Genomic DNA, 24,164 nt, shown 5'->3' with positions numbered 1-24,164 from the left:
ATGAATAGCATTAACTTACTCTTTGAAGTAAAAGTCAGTGAAGGGTTACCTGTAATTTCTTAGGTTTTTTCAAGTTCACCCTTTCCAACGTAAAAACATTGTAAGTGATTTCTGGTAAGATGCGATTTTCTGAACGGGCCACATCCGTCGTCTTTGACTCCAACCAACATAGAATGCATGGAAGCACAGCATCGGCGGTCACGTAGAAAATTCTATGGTCTGTATAGCTCAGTCAACTGGATAACGATCCTTCATCCGGTGTACCAAAACCAAAACTCATTCCAACAGTCTAATCAAATCAAATCTCTACGAGCCTGCAGCAGATAAAGCGCTCACCCTGCAGACTGCTTGTTCTTTCCATGACCCAGATCAAACCCTGTCGACCCCTAGTGCGGCGTTTTCAGCCGCCTGAACGAATTGTGCAGCGTCCTGGAGTCCAAAACGAGCCTCGCGCACTCCCCAAGCAATCACGCTCAGCACAATCAGCGAGAGAGCAATGCCGTCGCGATGAGCCCGTTCAGACGGGGCCGAGTGGGCGCAAGCGGCGCCGACCCGGCCACCGACTGCGACTCGCAGACGTGCTATTGTTAGACGCAGTTCAGACCGGCACTTAGGTGCATCTCCGGAGACCTTGGCCGTCGTCTGCGGCCAGGGAATGTCCAGTGTCCGCAGACATGGTATTCACGAAAGACGAGCCTGCAACAGGCATCCGCCGTGTGTCGTTAGAGCTGTGGTCGCTAACAGGACATAGAAAAGACAGAGGATGGGAGGAGCCTGTGAGGTAAGGGGGAGGTATCAAGGATGATCTAAGACGTGTGAGGAGGAGTCTCTGAGGTGTGGTGAAGACGACCACGATGTGTAAGGAGAGGCCTGGGAGGCGGGCGGGGGGAATGGTCTATAACGTGCGGGGAGGGGTCTGGGAGAAGCAGTGGGCGGTCTGTTGTGTGGTAAACACCTCTGATATTGAGCGCACTCCGCCGCTGGCGCCGCCAAATGGACATCGCACGCGTGCCGCGGACACCGCTCGGCACTTAGCTAGCTGGGGCCAGAGCACTGCCGGGGCTGTGCCAGGCCTGACGCCCGACCACACTACAAAGAGATGGGAAGAATACAGCTAGCGGACGTGGAACCTGAGAAGCGCCGTGGGACAGGAAGAACTTGGAGAGCTGGGAAAGGGTAGTGCTCCCTGGATAGTGTCGAGAGGACTAAATGGGTTATAGGACTCGAGCATGACTATAACAGGACAGACGAGAACTGGAGGGACTAAAGAATGTCAACTGTCAAAGCGGAGCGTCGCAGATGATTGGCGAGAGACGAGAAGGGTCAGGGAAAACGACAGGGAGACCTGGGAAGCGCAGGTGAGCTTTGAGAGTGACTGAAAAGTGCAGTAGGAGGCTAAAGAGGGCTGGAAGAGCGACAGCAAGGATTGGGATTAGGCAGCGCAGGGTGGTGCTGGGATCCCAGAGGGACTGGCCAGTGCCGTTGCCATTGTCTGGGGGGGGGGAGTTGGCAAGTGAGGAGCAGGCGTACAGGGCGGGCGCACCAATTACTGCGAGTGTCACGGCCGGCGGCGACCACAGGAACGTGACCTCACCACCCGTCGCCGCCACTGTGTTTAATGTCGTTTCCATGGAATTGCCTGTCTCTACCAGTGACAGGCCTGTGCTGTGGATAAGTCAGCAGCCGACGACCGCATGCGGATCTATCCATAATTAATTAAACAAAGACAGTACTTGCATCTGCTTGTCATTGATCTATGTGTTTGTGCGCTTTTATGTTTTTATGCGCGTGGCTTATCGCATTTTTCTTTGATGAGATCATTGGTAGTATGCTCAGACATTAGCATGTCTGAGGATCATGCCTGAGGATCAACTCAGGATCATGCCGAATGCATTACTATTTTTTGGTACTTGATAGCACCGAATGTGCTTCAATGCACTTTGTATGTTTTCAGCTGAAAATAATGTGTTCTTAGTTAAGTTAATTACACTTGATTTACGCGAGACAGTCACACCGATTGCAGCCAACACCAACACATATAGGTACTACCCATTCAGCTACCAGGCCGTCCCCTGCTGGTGTTCACACTACTCTCACTAGGCTAGACAAAAATGGCGCTCTAGAACCGCGGGCAGACACAGATATTGGCGAGCACTTCTGTTTGTCAGAGCAGCTAAACACAGGCAGTGACAGATTGCTAGTCACACAGAGGTCCCAGGGCGATAAACATAAAGGAGTTTACGACACATACATACACACATGGATACACAATGGGCAGAGAATGGGACATGATAATTTACGGACTCACATGGTGTTGATGGTCACCCACTCGAGTTCTCACATTCTCACTCTCTCACACCCACACATTCTGATAGACAGATGAGTTCCCAGCTCCATTTCAGGCAGGCTAGACTGACACTCAATACCATGTCTCTAACAATGAGCGGTGCAGGGAGGAGCATCCAAGCGTCTAAACTACACATATATCTCATCCCAGGCGGTGGATCTAGACACCAAACTATATGCGACGACCAGCGAGAGAGGGCACATCTGGCTCCGCCAATCGTCAGCGCTGCACACAATGCATCCTCATCGGCAGCTCTTTAGTGCAACATCTGCACTGCCGTGCGGCCCGGTCGTGCAGTCGGGGACGCTCTCCTCCAGCCGACCTGTGGTAGGCCCGGCGTCGGCGGCGGCCGGCTGGTGCTCCTGGAGGGGTGCCGGTACCCGCGGGCCCCCGGTGGCACTCCGGGCAGACTCCACGTCCATACTGCTGCTGCTCAGACGCATCCGCTGCATCTTGTGTACCATCACTATGGCGTGCATCAGTTGCTGCGCACGGCCAGCCCGCGGAGAGGTCATGGTCCGCAGGGACGGGAGGCATACGAGGGACGGACAGTGTGGTTATAGTTCGCGTCCGGTTAGCGATAGTAAGTTGTGGGGTGAGCTGGAATGGTGGTGGGGTTTAGTTTTACCCAACTGCAGTCACACCACACCTATTCACACCCTCTGAGAGTGCATAAACTACACCCTGTGAGAGTGTATGGCAGAACACTTTAAACACCACCCAATGTAACGTTGGGTGTCGCAGTATGTGCTGATAGCCTCGATCACGTTCGATTCTCACACGAACTGAATGTGAGGTAATGACTGGTGATGGTCCACGGGCCTGTACAGGCGTGCTGTCACGCTATAGGATAGTTAGCGATCCGGTCCCGGGTAAGAGTGTTTTTCCATACAGAGTGACACACACACACATGGGTACGCCACCACCAATCGCACATTCGTGAGCGTCACACGCAATACCCACAAACACACTTTCATCGGTACACACGAATGGTGGTCGAAGTGTTGAAACGTATGGAGAAAGGCATTGAGATTGAGAATGTATCAGTAAAGTTTCGGTATGATAGAAATAGATAATAGAAAAGCCTGAATTCGAGCAGAATGGTGCAGATCGTTACAGCATGAAGGGAGCGGAAGGTAGTTAAGATGAAATGTCGCAAATAAATCTCTTAACAGTAGATCGCCATAGTAGACGAGAAGAGATTAGAAAAAGTATGCATATACACAAAGCATGAAACCGGATTGGAATGAAAATATTTACAAGCAAACTGTCATTCACACTGAAAACACCTCACGATAATTTCTCGAAAGCTGCATTCTGCATCCATAGAAAAGCTAACTCCTATTCAGGGATAAGGTTTATTATGAAGAAAAAGATCTCCAAAGGGTAAATAACTCCACACAGCACTCCAACTGCGGATTTAAACAACTGCATAAACCGATCAAAAGAGAAGTTCGTGAAAAACGTGCGAATCACACATGTTTCTGACAAAAAGGAGGCATCTGACTTACCCGCCACCGCGACTTGGCAAAGTTCTTCTTGAGCTGCTCCGACACGGAGCTGTGGATGTCCTTGTCACGCGCTGTGTTGCCGCTGATCCTGAGGGGAAAAGAGGAGCGGGTTATTAAGACGGGTTGAGACAAATTTTGTGCACTGCACTGAGTGCACACCGTCCAAGTGCGCACGACCCAGTGCTTCTTCAGATACATTATATACAACGTGCTTCGGATCATGTGACCATTCATTTTTCTCTGACATGATCAATGACAAGCCTTGATGAAGGGTTTTCCCCAATAGGAGAAGACATATTTCATTCTATAGCGAGAGCCATATTTGTCACTTTCTAAATCTCATTGCACGTTTAGTTTACGTTTCCTCCCATAACGTAAATCGATGACCATCGAAGCGGGCAAGAAAATCCAACGGTTTTTACACAAGTTACGAAGCGCTGCCGATCAATTGCAGAATTCGTTCCAAATTTGTATCAATTGGTATGCAGCCGCCATCAACATTGATCACCGTTCCGACTGACAGACGAGGGCAGCCTCATTACAAAGTCCAGCGGCCTGCGCGCATTGACATTCATGGTATGTAAACTGCTCCAGTATTTGTATTGATGGCTTCCGAGGAGCATGGTTCCGAGGGCCTTCAGCTCATTTCACAGAGGGTTTTCGTTTTACATAGCATGAATGTCAATGTCGGCCGCATCGGACGCGCCTGGATGGCGCCGGCCGACGACCGCGATGCGGCAAACGAGAGGGCTGCCGTCGCAGGTAACGAGGTGTCTTGCCGAGAACTACTCCCATCACGGTGGTAATGACCGCGACAGCGCCACCCGGAGCTCGTCGCCAGGAGAGGAGAGGCAGTATGACGTCCCGGCAAGTCTCAGAATTTCGGCAGATTATGCCAGCGGCGGTAGCCGAGCAAATGAGACTCAGAGTGGCGGTGCAGTGATGATGAAAATCATAAGTCCGTCAGCTGGAAGCGCAGAAAGGTTCACCAGTATGAACGATCCTTTTTCATAAGAAAGACATTACACCGGTGTTCATATTTTGAATATAAAACCACTGAATCATACATCAAAGCATCCTACAAATGGCGCGCGTCACCGTCATTTATACATTGCCCTGGTAAATGCGCACGAACAACAAGCACAAACTAAAGTTACAAAGGGAAGTCACTGGAAGAACTTATCAAAATTAATCTAATTAAACTCTGCACTACCTGCTTACGTCCCACACGACGCCAACCTTTCCCTGCCCAAACACCCTTTTCATGGTACCTCGCCCAGTGCTGCAGCCACATGACCTAAACAAATCAGAGGTAAACACCGCCCCCAGTACCGGCCGGCGAGGACAGACACACAGACAAACACCGGGTCAACACGGCCCACACACGGCCGTGCGTCACTAGCGGGGCCATACCCGCCGCGCCTGCCAGCCGTCATGCATGAATAAGGAGCTACGCAGTCGACGCTCTCCCTCCCCCCCCCCGGACCAGAGAGCCGTGCTTCTGGTATCGATACGGCCAGCTTTCGACACACTGATCACTACTGGACAGCGGCCGCGGCATACGTGATGTGTATCGAACGCTGTATTGGTCTGACGGAATACGAACAGCGGACGGCGCGGTGACGAGTCGCCGACGCTCAGCACTCTCGGTCGATATGGGGAGACATCCGTGCGACAGCGCGGCCATATTCCACCGGCAAGCAGCTCTCGAGGTGTAAGCACGGCTCAGAGCCAGGAGCTGACTTCCGTTCGTAGAACCGTGACTGGATGTGGTATTGATTGCCAGCCAGCAGACCGAGCGTAGATGGCTGATATTAAATATGCTGAAGCTTTAGCGAGTGCAGCGACACGCAATTATCACATCAAGACAATCATATATAAGAAGAATACGGCCTAAGCTAATAAGTTAATTAACATTTCAGAAATGTCCGAATGATATTTCTAAGCTAGTTTCAGGCCATCGATTTAATGATGTTGCTTTTTGTTTTCATGCGTATCGTATTCGTACCAAAAAGAACGATCCTGCCCATGAGATCACACACAGTAAGTCAACTTTTAGGGTGCAGGTCCACCGTTTAAATTCATAAAAAAACTTTACCATCACATGTCCGCCGTTCTAAATTATCTCCAATAATCACCAAAGACAACTAAAAAATGCAAGCTTCTCCGAGCACCGCGCATGATCATCCGACACACAACCATGAGCAGCGAGCGTGTCTACATTACCCCGACACTCCGTTGCTCTGAATGTCGCTGAACTGGGCCATGCACGTCATTGTCCATCATTACTAGTCATTGTCTGCGGTAGTCAGACACTGTGGACCATTGTGTGGGCCCGACAGGGGCGGGGTTACCGATCCATCATGGTCGCTCCCACTCAGCACCGCACACGCACACAACAGAACACGAACGAGCCCGCCGCCCCCTGCGCCGCCGCCTACTCTGTGTTGGAGCTCATGGCTAATGAACACCAGAGCCGCCACATCAGTGGCTCTGGCGCCTTCCGGCCCAACGAGGCAGAGGGTAATGGGTCCGGAGAAAAGGGAACGAGGGTGTAGGACAGTGGTGGGGATTGGGAGAAGTATAGATAAATGGGTAAAGTGAAGTTAGAAAAGGATACACTGTGGAGTAAGGGTGTATTTATTGGTAAAGTAATCTTGGGTGTATTGCTGTGAAGTTGATAAAGAATCGGGTACCACGGGTAAAAACAAAGACAAGACGGAGAAAACCACACGGCAAGCAAAAATTTCTAAGCAGTTCAGGGGAAGAGACATTTTGTAAACGTATCTCGGGCAAAGCAGCATCAATTTTAAAGGGGCGTAAAAAGGACGAGATACAATTGGAAAAACTGCGGTACAGTGACCAAAAATATGAGAACGGGACATGGGCAACGGGATCACACATGGAATGTGAACGCGAAGGAAAACAAATGTCACGAATCGCCATGACAATGCACGACACGATGAGAGCGCCCATGTCCTGATCACAGGCCGTATTTCATATTTAAATGCGCCGCCTGCTCCAAACAACAAACGAACCATCACAACTCAGCAAATAACGACGACACGGGGCATCATAGCAACCCCCTCCGGCACTTCTCCTTCTTCATTCATGACTCAACATAAACTTTTAATTCCCACACCGATTTCCACAGTATTCCCACTCGCTTCCTTTTGCAATCTCTCGAGGAAATAAAAAGCGGACGTGCACCGGGCACCATTCTGGCGTAGCGCTGGCGTTTGTGGCGCTCCATCGACCCAATCCCCAGCCCAATGTCATTACCAATGGCATCACTGACCTTTGCACTACAGCTCGCTGGCACAGATTGGTGCTTTCTAGCCTATAGTACCGGCCGACGACATTGTCTGAATGTCCCCTGGCTCAGCGGCAGACACTGACGTCATAGGCGATGACCGAATAGTTGAACGGATGGTCCCAGGCCTGAGGCCATCATGGTCATAATTCGTGAATATGGGTTGCGATTTTGATTTGTTCTTAGATACTCGGAAGACCTTTGGGGTGAAATGTGATTGTATGGTTGTCTATACGAGGCTAAAATAACCAATGTGTAACAAAAACATCACAGGATTTGTGCAGACATTCACTAAAAATATGGGTTCCCATTGGGTCGGCCGATATGATAACGTCACCACATAATGACGTCACCCGAACGTACCAGGGGTGCTGCAGCGCCTCCTTGCAGGTGTACCGTTTCTCGGCATCCACACACATCAGCTGCCGGATAAAGTCCTTGGCCGAGTCGCTGATGTCGTCCCAGTAGGGCGAATCAAACTCAAACTCGCCTGGGGAGAGTGTCAAGTGTCAGTCAAAATAAACAAACGATGGAGTCCGACTTCTGAGGAGTGGTTAAACATTGGGGTCAAGCTCGGTGCTGGTGTCGACAGAACAATTTAAATTGTAGATGATGTATGAAGAGAAAGGCGGTTTCTGACACGTTCAACGCCAAACACATTTCAGTCGACAAATACATACTTTTTTAAGAGAGCGAACATCGACATAGTGAACTTGCGGGTCGGTAAAAAGACAGGGCATAAAATGTCATTCAACAATGAGACACTGGGGGTGTACAAATGTATTGTAAATGCGAGAACAACGCACAAAAATGTACCTGCCCTTTGGCTATATGCAGGTGTATCTTGTTTTGAAAGAAGTACTAAATTGACCTCCAGCAACAATCATTATATAATTATATAATTATATAATAATTATAGGCCGAAGCCTCACGAGTCAGCGGGCAGCAGAAACAACCTCAGAAATCAGAGAGCCACCTTCCCATGCGTAAAAAAAAAATCACCATAACGACATTAAAAAGGAAGTCCGTCTTTCAACAATATTTTTAACAATGCTTTGTGGCTTCCTTTGCTATCGACAAAGTAAACATAAGGCCCAGCTGGAAATCATTTTCCTTTTACTCTGAGTCCCGGCGGGATGTCTCTCTCAGCCGTGCGCACAATGTTTACAGCAGTGGTCGCGCAGGGCTCACCGCCCCCCGCTACCGCCGTGGGCCGGCCGAGCCGAGGAGCGGCCGATCGACCTTCCCCGGCTCCCCGTCCCACACAGACATCGATACACCGCACCGGTGGCCTAAGTGAATTGGGAGCGCTTATTTATGCGCTGGCCGGTGCCGGAACAAGGATTTATTAGCGGCATATTAGACGTAAATTTCGAATGAAACATTGCAGCGGCGAGCAACAGTTAGTTGATCGTGTGCAACATGGCCACCAGAGCGTGATAATTGCACCTGGCGTTCCGGCGTTCAGGTAGGTTTTTCGGTTACGTTAATTATTAATTAGGCCAGCCTGGCCGTTGCAGAAAAAGTAACAGGATCTAGTTGATAAATGACTAGAAAGTATATGAAATATATCCAGGGCAGCATCCAAGTATTCTCGGAATCGAGTAGCACATCAATAGCTCTGGTAACGATTTTTGGGTAAAACAGTATGCCGGCTGACATTCGGTGGATTCCTGCTAGAAATTGAAGGACTTTTCATTAACCTACCACCTCAAAATACATGATGTCATATTCCGCCACATGAGTTATTATTAACCCATCAACTGAAGGAGGAGGAGGGGTTGTGACGAAAACGTGGCTGGCAGTCAATGGCGCTCGGTTAATGAGGCCCAGTCCACCGTGAGTCCAGCATACCACTGCAGTGTGTAACCCACCCGTTTGGAGACCGGGTCCAGCGCGTCGGCCGCTCACCTTTCAGGATCTGAGCGAACAGATTCGCGTCGTTCTCGTCGTAGAAGGGCGGGTAGCCGCACAGCAGGATGTAGGCGATGACGCCTATGCTCCACACGTCCACCGCCTTGCCGTACGGCTTCTGGGCCAGCACCTCGGGCGCTGCAAAGTCAATGGCGACAGATTAATGACGGTATCAACATCAATTTCTCCTGTATTTATCCAGTTTATCCTGCATTCAATGCACCAATATTTATCCCTTGCATAATAAACTCACCGCCCACAATAAAAAATGTTGGATGAAGTAAAAACAGTGGAAAAATTGTCATCAATATACATAGCCCTGAAGTGCAGCATCAAGAGTTGAGATCGTAATCAACATAAGCAAAACCGTGCAGCAAATTAAAGCCACTTGTATCGGGGGCATTTATATATGTAGGCGACGGTAGTAATCTGCAAGTCACAATCGGACAAATGGGCATTGTGCACACAAAGGAAGGTTAATAATGTTGCGTCATGTATAATGGTGATGAACACACTGATAAAATGATGGCAGACAGCAAACATCACTGAAAGACATGTTTATCGCTGATCAAAACCGTGTTTAGTTGGCCGTGGTTGCCACAAGTCAACTAACTCTAACTAGCCACCTGGGCAAAAGTTACCAAATCGAATTGCTAATACGACCAGCAGCCACCAATGTCAACATGAAAGTCCCTACCCATCCCACATTTCAACTGTCAGAAGAAAAACCCATTCACAAGGGATTTTTATCTGACAGTTCCATTCAGTTCCGCAATCCGCACCGTCTCTTTCTTTGCATTTTTCGCCCGGTATAACTCCAGCCGTGGCTCTATCAGCTGAAGATTCACCACTGCCTTAGCACGGGGCCTTATTGAGATCCTTTGAGTAAACATGGGTGTCTTCCGAACCCCGCTGGCCGTTTTACACCAGCCTGTAGGGACGGCCGGCGGAGCGCGGCAATGAACTGACCGACGACAGCGCCCCGAAACGAGCGCACTGCATAAACACGGGCACAGCCGTGACGGTGACGCATGCCGAGAGACAGAACAGAGCAGACGATCTGGGTCAAACGGACTGAGAAAGTGTCGACCAGGAGACACCCGACTAACGACAAGGCGCCACGACGCACGACGCAACTACGCGACAAGAATGCTAGCAGAAAGAACAAAGGGGCCTTCGCCACTGGAGCGTCCACTGGCGAAGCACCTCGAGGACATTTCGAGGAGCGTCCCAAGGACCGGTGCAGAGACGAGGGACCGGCCGCGTCGCGCCGCCGATCCAAATTTAGACAAAGCGTCCCAGCGAGAGGAGAGGCGCCTGGATCGATCGGCCGCCGTCGGCTCACCTGCACAGAGGGACGACCGCCGTCGGCTCACCTGCACAGAGGGACGACCGATGCGGCACGCCGCCCGCCGGGCCCGACGAGCGCCGACGGCGGCCGGCAGCGGCGAGGGAATGCATGGACGGGACCCAGGGGGCGGCATCACTGGGTCCATGACAGCGGCGAGGGAACGCATGGACAGGACCCAGATGGTGGCCATCGCCGGGTCCGTGTCAGCGGAGGACGCTGGGGATATGGAGAGAGGGAGGGAGAGAGGGAAAGGGAGGGAAAGAGAGGGATAGAGAGAAGGGAAGAGAAAGAAGGAGAGAGGGAAAGAGGGAGAAAGAGAGGATAGAGGAGAAAGAAGAGAAAGAGGAGAGAGAGAGAGAGAGAGAGAGAGAGGGAGGAAGGGAGAAGAGGCGAGAGGGAAGAGGGAGGATAGAGTGACACAGAGACAGATAGTAGAGTTTGTCGAGGATCGAGCCGCTTGTGTTCGCTCTTTGTTTGATCTTGACTTGACCTTGTTTGTCTTGGACCGCTCAGAGGTGAAATGACAATGATGAGAGCTAACTCAAATGATAGTGTTGGGTTGGATTCACATGTCAAACTTAGAACATGATGATTGCGTGAGAGTCTGTATAACGTACACTACCAAATATGACATTAAATGAAACAGCACAACCTTATCAAAATGAAGAAAGTAACAAAACTGTTGCCCAAAAATATGGCTTTGAAACACCACCAATACCACATACGGACGTCGGCATAGGTAGAAATAGTCCGACAATAACACCGGCACGCCATTTCATAATGTGATGTCTTCATCGAGCGCGACGCAGCGGTCCAATTTCGAGCAGGTATGGGTCACCACGGGTCATCAGGGGTCATCACGGGTCATCACCGGGTCATTATCGTCACCATCGGCGCTCGGGAGCCGCCCTCGGCTGTCCCAGGGTCATCACTGAATGTCACGGGTCATCGGCGCTGCTCAGACGTCCCAAGGCAGTGTGACGGCCACTTTGTTCCTTCCATCGCCGCTGTGGTGCTGAACTGTTGACTTCTGGTGTTGGTGCTGATGCTGGTGCTGGAGCTGGTGCTGGTGCTGATGCTGGAGCTAGAGCTAGAGCTGGAGCTAGTGGACTCTGGCTTATTGATCACTATTGGTAATGTTTGAACGACGGTACGTGAGGAAATGCCGATACCAGCACCGGACCGAAGCTAGGTGTGGCTGACGATACACTCAGATTTCGCAGCAATGGCAATACGCTCGAGTTTCGTTGCAGGTGCAGTGCTATTGATTTTGATACCCTTCCAAGCTCCTTTTGAAAGTAGTTTGGACGTTATGGCATTGGTTTCTATAGCAAGTTTGAATACGATATTATGATTCAGTGCCACGGCTGACCAATAAAATGATACAAAACACGATGGTTTTTGACGGATCTATCAGACGTCTCCTTCGGAAGTTTGCATCCATATTGCCGCATGCTGCACAGACTATGACGTCATTCTGTTTTCACCTGGGTCATACTCTTTGCTGTCAAAGGTCGTGCCACTTGACCCCCGAGTACGAGAATGGAGCTCGACTCCCAACACACCACCCGTTATGAATCACAAGTCACAACCTCCGCCCCACAGCTGGAACGGCACACGGCGCAAGACAAAGGCGGCGCAATCTACGAGCAACAACACCACACAACTCGGCATCATGTTACAGATAGTACGCTCCGGTGAAAGTACTCTCCTCCATGTAGTGAGAAGCGATAATAATGACCTTCATTGGTGGCGACACAAAAACGAAGAATTACAGTAAAAGTGATGAGGAGCGACGTGAGCGTTGTGATTACCGTGCACCACGAGGCTTGCCGATGCGTCGCGATGGATAAGTCGTGTAGAATGGTGAGTGGTGGATGGCAGAACGTCGTTTTCCATGTAACGAGAGTCAGTGTCTGACAGGATGAGACGGATCGAGCTCGCGGTGATAAGATGCGCCTAGAAGATTGCGAAACCTGATACCGAGAAAAAGCCTGGTAATAGATACTGATATGGGATAGTGATAGAAAAGGTGGAAATAAAAGGTTCCTCATTCCAATCCCTTCTCCGGCCTCTCTGGCAGAGACCTATCTTATACTATACTTCATTATGTCCGCTCTGGTAGTTGAGCCATTCCAGAGAACTCCACACTCCACACGTACGCAGTTAGAAGTGAGCAATAAGTAGCCATTTCACACTTCTGAAGGAACACTTGATCTGTAAGAATATCTCGTGAATTCTTGCCAAGTTCCGACCCATCGCGTAGTCCCAAATCGATCCATCTCTTTCATACCGTACTGTAGGTCACGTGACCGTTCGCGGTGGCATCGAGGTCAGGTCGGGGGTCACTGGGTGATTTTAACAGCCTGCGCACGCACACCGAGCCGGCACGGTCGTCCTGTGCGGTGATTAATCACATCACGGCTCTCAGGAGGGGCTGCGAGCCAAACAGACCGAGCTGGGAAGCGCACACCTGCAGGCTCTGGGGATGGCTGGTGGACGGTCCGGTGAGCGAGCCCTGTGCCACCGGAGGAGACAAATGACGAGCCGGCAAGCCGGCACAAGTGGCTCGATAAAGAAGCCAAACATGCAAGGTCTGTAGCATACTTGCGTCTTACTGTGACATTGTTGCACTGCCTTTATGTGCTTCCTGTTCTGTAACAACCCACTCCGTTCTGTCAGATCTAGAAGTACCGAGTTAATTGAAATCCATTGAAGATGCCATGAATAATAAATATTGCAAGCGCAACATGCAATGCCATGCATGAACTACCACTGAAGGAGCGAAACTGTGTTCAGAATATGCCGAGTCTAAATCGGATTTACACTGATCCTGCAACGACAATGCATAATCGATCGGCCAGATCGATGTTCAATTACTTTTGCACAGATCCTGCAGCAGAATGGAAATATCACTCACTCTGGCTGCCCGGCATGAAGTCTAGAAGCCTCCCGATCACTAAAACGTTCTCCGAACCAGCAGCAGGGCGGGGTTTGAGCTCAACAGGTCAGACTCGACACACACTGCCTCTGGGTCGCCACAATGGCCTCCGGGCGTCATGTGCCGGCTGAACGACCTACCTCGGCTCATGAACAGTTCGGGGTCAAAAGGTCAGCCGTGCCGGTGTCGCGCTCCCAATGGATTCCTCGGAGTGCAAAGGCCATGCGGTCCACGAATTGGCACAAGGAACGCTTCAAGTCAAGCGGAGATAGCGTTGTGCTAAGGTCAAATGGCTCCAGGTCTCCAGTGTCTCCAGGCGATTATCTGATAGATTCTACGCGGACATGCCGACAATGCCTCCGATATTGTGAGAACTTCGTACAGTTGATGCATAGATCTACCCGCATATGAATAACTTAGTTGACTAAAATTCAGCACACAAATTCTCAGCATTGCCCAATATCTTAATCAAATAGTAAAAGTTGTCAGTTCTTGACAGCCAGTTTCAATTTGTTCTGCAAGTTCACGCTATTCGCGTCACTCACCTACGTATCCGGGCGTGCCACAGGCGGTGGCCATGATGCCAGAGTCCTCCATCTTGCTCAGGCCAAAGTCGCTGATCATGATCTTGCTGTCCTCGTCCGGGCTGAAGTACAACAGGTTCTCCGGCTGAGGAAGGAAGAAAAACACATTCAAACAGAGAACAGTCACGAGCTTTTCTTTTGGCTTCTGAAAAACCTGATAAGACACAACTAGGTGATGAAGAAAAGCGAAAAGCACGGAATGACTAGAAGTCGAAGGAATGACTTCAAATACCTCTGACAGGAGATAGCGACCATGACTGGGACTGAAGGATGACTGTGTCTTATGACCTCATATCTTGATGACATTATTTGTTGACAGCGCAGACACTAACGACATAAAATCGACCAGGTGGCGTGACACAATACGACACTGTTGACACACCGTTCCTTTCGCTAACGGTCCCGAAGGCGCCAACCAGTGCCGCATTGGCAATGAAAGATGACAACGCCAAAAATGGCGCCTGTCTGGAACTGGAAACTGGCACGGAGTTCAGGCTCGAAAAGACCGACTCAGGGCTTAGCTTCACATTTGATAACGCTGACAGGACACGTGTGAAGTCAGTCGGCTCAGCCAGGCTCAGCGAAATGTGACTTTTTGTTGGTGGGATAGCTTGCTAGGCTTCATGCGAGATTCGACAGACACAAATGTCGGCCAGACCTTCAAAAGTTTGTGGCACTGGCTGGCTGAAGCTATATTTTTACTTGGAGAGTGGTGAGACTGAAGAGTCATGTTTTAATAGTTAATACCCAGGTAAATGCTTATTTGAAATTGTTTTAACGGACTTTCACTGGGTAGTGGATAAAAGTTAGTAAAGTTTGTGGACCAATAATAACTTTTACCCACTACCCAGTGAAAGTCCGTTAAAACAATTTCAAACTTGGAGAGAACTCAGATGGTAGCTGTTACTCGATACCGACCAATACCGACTGGACCTCTGATAGTCATGTACCCATCTCTGCCCTCGATTCAACCCAGTGATTCAATCTCGTGGCTTTCTAGCGTGAGAACGCTTCAAACGACGCCATATCATATGCATCTAAAAACGTTCATATTTAGCGCATAGTAAATAACAAGGATTTGGTTCAAAATTAATGCCAACAAAAACAAAAGAATATTGCAGGTTAGGACAACAGAGAATGGGAATACCAGTCATTTCCATCCGATGATTCACATTCGCAGACATTCCAGAGGCGGTTATCCATCCCAAGGTCGTAGGACAGCATCAAATTCGAGACGAAGCCCAGCCAACCGTGAAAATGCCGCAGAGAACGCTCGAGAAACTGTTTCCAAATGTGACCAGGACGTCAGCAGTACGTCAGCTCACTGTCAGCAATATGTCAGCAGAATGCCAACAGAGCGTCTAGAAAGGCGAGGAAAAATTCCGCCTCTCGCTCCTCATTGATATTGCGAATGTAGCGCCCAAGGTGAATATGAGATTTATCGAAGACAGTCGCGCGTGCGGCAAAATAATAAAACGGAATGAAAAACGAACTAAATCAAGTGAGACGTGTAAAAAGTCCTGAATCAAAATTAAATCAATGTAAATATGCGACATGATTCAACTAGCGATAATAAATAAGAAAGGTTGCTAGCTCAAACAAAAAGAGGTTGGCAAAAGCTGCGTGCTACATCGGGAAGCATCGCCGAGCGAAAATGTATAATTATTTAACATCCTCCAGCATCGCTTCCAGTTGAGGACAATGGCAGAGAAGCTTTTAGGACCCAAAACATCGGATGGAATCCGGTTTCACCAGTCTGCCTGCTCCGCTCGACACAAAGGGCCGAAGAATCACGAACGACAAGTTGCGGGTGTCAAAGTTATGAGCCGGAAACCACGAACGGGCACGAGTTGACTTCTGGCGTGACCAAACCAGTCCAAAAATCCGGCCAGACGGGAGTTCGTTGCTAGAAGCGTCTACCATCCAAGTGCTTACGACGCCAGTTGGAAAGCGAGTGTCTTTACGCTAATAAAAAAAAGAAAACTAGGGGTAACACGTATCCAAAATTCACAATAGACTCTTCGACAACTGAAAATTTGGGCTTATCAAGCATTTGTCAGGTGGAAGACTGGCAAGGGACAGGCAAATTGGCGCTGAACTGAACACTTCAACATGATCATAAACGTGTCGAGGTCCTCTGAGAGGCATCGTATCAACTGTTGTAGCAAATTCAATAGCACGGTTTATGGGGGCGATAGTGGGGACAAAGATAGGTAAAGATAGCTTTGCCGTAATAAGATCAAATATCCACATTAAAGGTATGTTCGTAAGCTGCAAAACAGACTGTTAAAGCCACCCACATCCACCTCACACACCCACACTGGAGCACCGGATTCTTCCCTGTTGATCTGACTGAGCTCTTCACGATCTCGATTAGCGCAAGCCGTGCTCGTTTCCAGACGCCCACGAGCTCCACCACAAATCCCAAAGGCAGACAGGTTCTCAGAAGCTCCTCTGTCGGCAATAGCTCAGCTGGGCTCACCGTGCTCCCGGCTGGCCTAGGCGGCAGGCAGATCACGGCTGCCGCGATAGCGGCCTCCCAAGCAGCACTATCATTTACCGCACCTCGTCAGAGCCACTGCAGCAAATCCCACCGACGTGCCAGCGTTTGATAAATGATCGTGCTTGAGCAGCATTATTACTCTTCAGAGTTTATGCTTCGATAACATGCATATTGCACAATTGCACCTACATGTATGCAAATGCAAGCACCTATATGGAAGCGGTTCTCACTTTCAAATAGCCTGAGGAGGAATAGCACAAACATGTAATCAGGCGTCCGCACATCTGCTATTCGGGGATTTAAGGTGATTAATAAAAGTAAGTTATTGCCTTGCTTACTGTATGTAGATGCAATTGGCAAATGAGTATTATTCCGAAACATTTGTAAGACCGTGACATCTGTAAGCGCCATAAACTTTCCATCCGTGACAGCACTGGAGGCGGTTAACGCCTCGAGCTGACGGTGACTCGCCGTCACGGTACTCCGTCACGGCCTCCCGCCGGCCGCCGCACGTCACGGACTATCACATAATGTCACGGCCGTCACGGAACGGTCACACGACCCGTGACGGCTACAATGGCTGTGGGCCCTGCCTGATGGTGTTCTGTTTGGAAAAAACTGCACACGACTGTACCACATTGTCAGTATCTCCAAACAAGGTCGGCAATGTTCGAAGCAACACAAGGTGGCAAACGATAAAATTTTTCTTAAAACATTATCCACTCTTATTCCAGGGATAGGTATAAAAAGAGGTACTGATTCTCATAATACTTACTTTCCCCTTTTAGATTGGTCTCATTGTTAGTTGTTGCTTACTTTTTGTGCTATTCATTGGGAAACATTAAACGTTCAATTCTTGACGTGCTTTGTTCTAGTGAATAGCTTTCTGGATGTTGTGGTAAATAATTGCACCGCGGTCAAAGGCTCTGTAAAAAAACTACAACTACCGTCTTCCTTGCCATAATGTGGCATCATCAAAGCCGAACAGCTTTTCAGCTCACTATCCCAGAATGCCTCCAACAGTCTTCAAGAGTTAATATTTTTACCAGTCATCCCATTCGATCATCCCACTAGCAATCATCAATGGAGTCCGCGGATCCCTTACTTATAACACTCCAGTAACAGGAATTACCTCCAATTTCAAACAAGACATCCAGTCGTTCCCACCCCTAAATTCAACTCATCCCCGCTCCTGCCACAGTAAATGTCAAACCGATCCCATGTCACCCATAGCAGCCGCATGCAGCCGTCCCCAAAGCTCCCACTGGGCAGGTCCAATCGTTCCCTGGCCACCATGTCACATTTCTGATGATTCCCGAACGGGGCCGGCCGCGCTCGTCGTTCAAACTCGATGACGGGCCGTAATTCAGGCACGGGTGATAGCCGATGCAAATTTGCTCGTATTCAGGAGAGCGAGGGCGACGAGTGGCCATGGCGGGCGACCATGTGGCGCCACCGACCGGGCCGGACACGCCCCGTCTCCTCTCGTGACCTTGTGACCTTCGCGACCCGGCCTGACCCCGCCCCTCCCCGACAATGACAGATGAGGACGAACAACCGTCCCGCCGATCAAAAATAAAACGGAAACGTTGAGATGATGAGATAATTGGCAAATCAAAATTTAAAAAACTTATGAGAAAAAAATGACAATCGACGCAATACAAATCAAATTGCAGTTGACGAGTAGCCTGAGTTCTTGGGATTTATGCAATACAAATGTTTCGTATGTCTGTTTCGACTACTAAAACAACTACAAACACGGATCATGCAAAGAATCGTGAGCAACGACAAATCGTATCGTGTCTGAGCTCCCAAAACCTTTCTTTTTTATTAATTCGCTTTCTAGACACATGGCCACTTGCACACTTAAACTAGACTGTATGAAGCCAGCACACAACCTGGAACTGAAGGCACCTGCAGTTACACAGTGCGGCCTGAATTCACCACAGTCTAGACAGAAAGCCACCTGTTCGCTCCAAACAAGCCCACCCACCAGTCATTCTCTCCACTTTCACGGGCCGAACCGCACGTTCCTACCAGTAATCTCCCACCGAGCCATTACCCACGGACCTTCCAAGGGCCAACGGATCCCCGTCGCAGCCCCAAATTACCTCACTGGCCCGGGGCGAGCGACAGCTAGTGACGCAATTCGTCAGACATGTGACGGTGGCGGCGCTTTCGCCACGCTCCGAAGAGCGGCGAACCTAGCGCAGTGCGCTGTGACTGTCAACAGTTCGAAATATATTAGAAACTGATCTGTTGAGTCAAATTTAGCTTGACAATACAGCATAAGAAGCTCGTAAAAAACGTCGTCATAGTTAATCACGAAACTCCTATCGTTCATCGATTTCAATAAAAACAAATTTCCAGAGAAAACAACTTTACAATCACTCGTGATCAAAGTCAGGTCAGAACGAAAGTAATCGTTACAAGTTCCTTAACGCCGACACAGGAGTTTCAAAAATACGCTTAAAGTGATTGTGAGCCAATAGCCGGATAACAAAAAGCTACATTCCTACCGGCGAACCTAGCGAACCGGCGAACCTCGACCAAATGATGCCGTTTACTTTAGTTGTGGAGCGATCAATTTCGAAAATTGCGAGGGAGAACATAAACTTTCGCAATGGTTTATTGAAGCAGCTTCCAAGTTGCAGCTCTTGCTATGCCTTTAACTTACCTTCCATATTTCTACCCAGCTCATCAAACTCAGCATTTCGTAGAAGCTTGCAATGACATCCGCATCAAGCACAAGATTCAAAAGGATCGAACTTGTAATAAAACTGAAATGTCACAGCGCACCTCGCCATCTTCATTACTCATTAGTCGCTCCGCCATCTTGATTAGACGCTCTCCCGTCTTCTGACTTGCTCCAGTGCACCTCCCTGCTTCATCGAGCGTCACTGGGTCACCTCGACAGTCCAAAGGTCGCCCTGGCACGCTTCGGTCGGCTCGGGCGCAGCCAAATGATGCTGGTATCCGGCCGAGACCCGCGCTGCCTTCTGATGGCCAACAACTTCCGTCTCAGGGCAGCCAGCGCTGACGAAGCCCTGACGAGGCGGCTGCGACGCTCCGGCGCGGCGCAGCGACGATGGAAGAGTCGTCTTCTCCGGATCAACGCTGGCGACGGAGCCAGGCGGCCGATGGAAGGATTTTTAACGGTATGCCTCATCACATATAGCCTGGATCGGGATGTGGTGCTAGCTGGGGTGCCAAGCGTCCTATCAGACCGGGATGGCTTCTATCGGGAAGATTTCCGAGTCGGTGCGGGGCGATGAGTCACTTCCGTTTCCTGCTGATCTGAACGGTCATTGAGTAGTTGGTCGTGTATTAATTCATAACGGATGGCCCGTGACCGGTGAATTCAACGATTACTTCTATGGGGGCAGAAATATGAAATAATGAAACCGGTGCATCACAGCTAAAGGAGCATGGAAATAGACCAGACAAGGTACGCTGGAATGCCAATGAAAGACCTCATTTGGAGTACATTTCACTGCAGAAATAGCACAGACAAATTGATCCAAACTGACCTACCAGCGACTCGTACTCAAGAATAGCTCAACAGTCGGATTAACAGCTAATTCCACGTACAGATATCGACTGGACCTTGGAATAATCCATAAGCGCGCCAATGAAAGCGTAAAGACCCACTGCTACGCTAACGTCAGAAATGAGCGACATGCTACTCAATCTAGGTATTTCTGACAACGGTCCGGCCCTGCCCCGAAACATCATCTCGGGATTCCAGAGACCACCACACGCAATGCTGTGGACGATGATGGATGACGGATCTGCGACCGAAGGTTCCAGAGAACGGCCGAGCTGGACAGGGGCGCATCCAGCCAATGATGATATGGTAGCTTTCATTTGATAAAATAAAGTTTTATGTTAACAAAAATGCTGGCGTCCTAAAAAAAAAGACTTGGGGATTAAAACAAAATGGGGCCGACATAAGCCAGCTGGGGTATTGCGAGCCGGTTCAATTGTGTTTTCACCAATATATGTGTCTTCTAAAGGCATATTTTTTGGAAAACATGGTAACTCAATGTTAGCTGATGAATTATAAGAGCAGCTATTGCTTTCTCTAGCCCCGCCCCTGGCGCCGCCCAAAATAGCGCAATGTCCAGCCTGCGGTGCGTCACCAGCGCCAATGAGGGACGAATCTATATGGATGTCTGGCCGGCGTGGTCTCATCAGGGCCGAGTGCGGGATACCGATCGACCGGCGTGCTGGTCTTTTAGTTAGCGCAGCAGGAGGGCAGAAATAACGGCTTTCGACGGACGACATCTGATCAGCGTCGGCGCTACCCAGAAGTCCAGGGTGGCCGAAATGTGCGCACTTTTCAATGTTCATGTTACTGATAACCGGGTGTTTTATTAAAGCGATCATAAAATGTTAAAGACTCCAATGAAAATAATACAGTACCAGCCCAGTATACTAATACAACCAAGGTGATCAGCACATCAGCTTCACTGAACTGAAATACAATGATTGAGCGCGATGCTTCAGGGAAAAGGCATTCTACACAGACTACAGACCGCATTTTATGCAATCCGTAGTCGATTCAGCCTTCCCTGGAAATGAAATTCCTTCCTAAGCTGTTTCCGGTTACATGGTAAAACAGCGTCATAAGAACACGTGCAGCAAACGATGCAAACAAATACAGCTTGCATTTTTTGTCCAATTTTTCCTCCACCCGCGCCCATATTTACCCACTGTGCACTTCACCACCCCAGCATCGCCTGACTGGCGTTTCTGATACCACGGCAAACCATTCACCGGCATTTCTACCACCGGAACCTCGAAACCCCCTCCTTTCACAGGCTATCTCCCCGTCACGGACAGACGCAGAGCGCTGACCAGAGCCACCGAGCTGACACGGCCCGGCCCGGCCCGCCGTCCGCCCGCGCACAATGCAGAGCCCTGAGGCACCCCGGCACGACAATGATGCGCACAATGGAGCGAGAGACCCGAACGACAGCTATTCTTGGCCGGCATCGCGACGGCCCACCGGGCGCGCCGTACAAATCGATGTCGCGCGCGGCCGCCACCGATCGGGACGAGCCGGCATCGCGTCCGGCCGACAAACAAGTCTGGGACAAACAGGTATAGGAGAAACAGGTATAGGAGAAACAGGTATAGGAGAAACGGGTCAGCGGTCCGGGACAAACAGATCCGGGACAAACAGGTGTAGAAGAAACAGGTCACCGTGTCCGGGACAGACATGTCAGTGGTTCGGAACAAAACAGGCATGGGACAAACATGTCTGCGACGAACAGGTCCTGGACAAACAGTTCAGTGGTCCAGGACAAACAGGTATAGGAGAAACAGGTCAGCAGCGGTCCAACTGACAAACAGGTCCGGGACAAACAGGTCAGTGGTTTGGCTGACAAATAGGTCAGCAGCAAACAGGCGTAAGACAAATATGTATGGGACAAACAGGTCAGGAACAAACGGGTCTGGGACAAACAGGTTAGTGGTAAACCAGCGCAGTGGTGGTGCCGGACAATCAGGCCAGTGATCCGGGACCGAGACAAACATACCAATGTGCCAGCCAGGGAAAAACAGGGATGATCCGCCACGGGGCATCGAGGTCTGCTGTTCAGCTAAGATAAATACGCCGTAACAGTTCAGCCTGGCTTTGCTCGGCAAACTGGGGTGGCCTAGCCTGGGATTAACCGGCGGAAAACCCAGCCTGAGACGGATTCAAGGCAGCATTTGCATAACGTTTTCAGTTCATCTACAGCTCATCTCCATTTACAGTTGTATCTGAACCTGCAATGCTACAGATCACATCCTAAATGATGGACGAATCAAAGGACACATACTTCTGAGCAGCAAGAAGTAAACAGAAGAGCGGATACGGATACGGGTTGGGGTTACGCTATGCCCGAAACAAACGTGTAGCCTCATTAACATAAATAAACCTCAAACATCAAATCTGATCATGCATAAATTGCATTCATGAAGCCAAGATCGTTTCGGCGTAAGACCACAGGACAAAGACACATCGACAAATATCAAAACCGATCGAAAAAAGATTGAGGGAATGTTTAAAAAAAAAAATATCGAAAAAAAATATTCAGATGTGTGGACCCTGAAGGCTTACATGAGACACATGAAAGTCAGGTCAAGGCTGAATTTGGACAACTCTGTGTGACATATCGCTATCCAGCTTTGTATTAGTAAGGTCTGTGGCTAATTGTTCATTAATGGATACAGCAAATACCAAACCAGCTGGAAAACGGTACTCGGCAATTCCAGCGGACTGATGGACGAACTTTGTACATAATCTCGTTAGCAACTACAACAACATAACAATAACTTCGCGGTAATTGCGGATGTAAGCCGTTTGTCGATGACAAATGTGTCAATGCGAAGACAACAAAGACTAAAAAAAATGGTGTTCGCATTCGCTGGTTGATGTTTTTGTTGCAGATTTCTACCGCGTTAGGAAAGACGAAGCCACACCAAGTACTGTCTGCTGCCAAAACAGAAGTAAACACTGAAAAGGAAATTACTACTGTGATGACGCCTCTGAACCGGTGCAGGTGTATTGTTCACAGCGAGCGAGCGTGGCGCGGACCCAGTAGAGACTGACGCGGCCCCGCACGGTCCGGCCGGGAGCCGCCGCCGGACCGTGCCCCGAGGGCACACACGGTCGTAGAGATGCAAACCCCAGGTACAGACTGGGGATGCACACCACCACATCTCCCCCCTTAAGCCCCCATCGCGCTCGAGGTATAACGAAAAGAACGGAATCATAACACAATAGCGAAAATAACAAGAAACGTAGTACACCATCACATCTCCTCTATGAGCCGACGCACCGGCTTCCGCACACGGGTGGATCGGCGGACAGTCGGCGGCTCAGTGCGCGGCGCGCGATCCGGCCGTGTGGAGGCGCGCGATTCGCTCGCAGATGCATGGTCACGACTCATCCGACCAGTGTCCGGTTGTGTGACGACACGCGGGCCGGCTCTCCCAGGAGGCTCCACTCCGGGCACCGGGCACAGAGCGTGCCGCCTGCGCAGGTGGCATCTGTTCCGATCCACCTCCCCTCCATCGTCGAAGCGTACACTGTAGCGTCGGTGGGGGCCGACCGACGTCACCACGCCGCACCTGTCCCATCGTTTTGTCCTGACGTCCTGCACACGGACGCGAGTCCCGACGGGGAACTCGGGCAGGTCGTGGGCATGCTGGTCGTACCACCGTTTGGCGGCGCAGCGGCGTGACTCGCGGCGATCGTCGCAGTCCACAGTCTGGTGCGGTGGCGTCCCCCTCCGCTGCTGGGCTCCGCCTCCACTCGCCCGCTGCGAGCGCGCCGATGGTTTGAAGTGCGACGGGTGCGTGGGCAGGTCGTCCCTCAGTGGCCGGCCGTAGACGATCTCGGCGGGCAACTTCCCGCTGACGCCCGGCGTGTTCCGCTGCTGAAGCAGGCCCCGCGTCCACTCCTCTTCGTTGAGCCGTCCTCTGCCGTCGTCCCAGCATCGCCTGAGAAGCTTTTTTGCAGATTTAACGGCAGACTCGGCCAGGCCGTTAGATCGGGGGTAGTGTGGGGATGATGTGCGATGCAGAACGCCCCAGTTGCTCAAGAACGTGCTGAACTGAAGCGACGTGAAGCAGAGGGCCCCGTCGGTTCTGACAAGTTCTGGCACACCGACCTCACTGAAAATCTTAAGCATTACTTTGATTACGTT

General features: G+C 50.2%; 1 protein-coding gene across 2 annotated transcripts in view; it reads right to left on the bottom strand.

The window, feature by feature from the left end:
- The window catches only part of LOC122368736 (calcium/calmodulin-dependent protein kinase type 1-like), a 68,884-nt gene that overhangs the window by 7,987 nt on the left and 36,733 nt on the right, over window positions 1–24,164 (bottom strand). Inside the window, exons 5-9 of one of the 2 annotated variants that reach the window (XM_043342950.1) lie at window positions 13,923–14,046; window positions 9,083–9,223; window positions 7,535–7,661; window positions 3,859–3,946; window positions 2,575–2,832 (exon numbers count right to left, since the gene is read on the bottom strand). In XM_043342950.1, coding sequence (XP_043198885.1) covers window positions 2,590–2,832; window positions 3,859–3,946; window positions 7,535–7,661; window positions 9,083–9,223; window positions 13,923–14,046 — 723 coding nt within the window. In that variant the 3' untranslated portion in view covers window positions 2,575–2,589. Of the gene's footprint in view, window positions 1–2,574; window positions 2,833–3,858; window positions 3,947–7,534; window positions 7,662–9,082; window positions 9,224–13,922; window positions 14,047–24,164 lie in introns of those variants that run through there. The other variant, XM_043342951.1, reaches the window with a different exon arrangement.

This window comes from Amphibalanus amphitrite, unplaced genomic scaffold (genome assembly GCF_019059575.1).
Source record: "Amphibalanus amphitrite isolate SeventyFive unplaced genomic scaffold, NRLGWU_Aamphi_draft 000972F_arrow, whole genome shotgun sequence".
Taxonomy (NCBI): domain Eukaryota; kingdom Metazoa; phylum Arthropoda; class Thecostraca; order Balanomorpha; family Balanidae; genus Amphibalanus; species Amphibalanus amphitrite.
The sequence above is the reverse complement of the archived record's forward strand: the minus strand, read 5'-3'. Positions and strand labels throughout refer to the sequence as shown.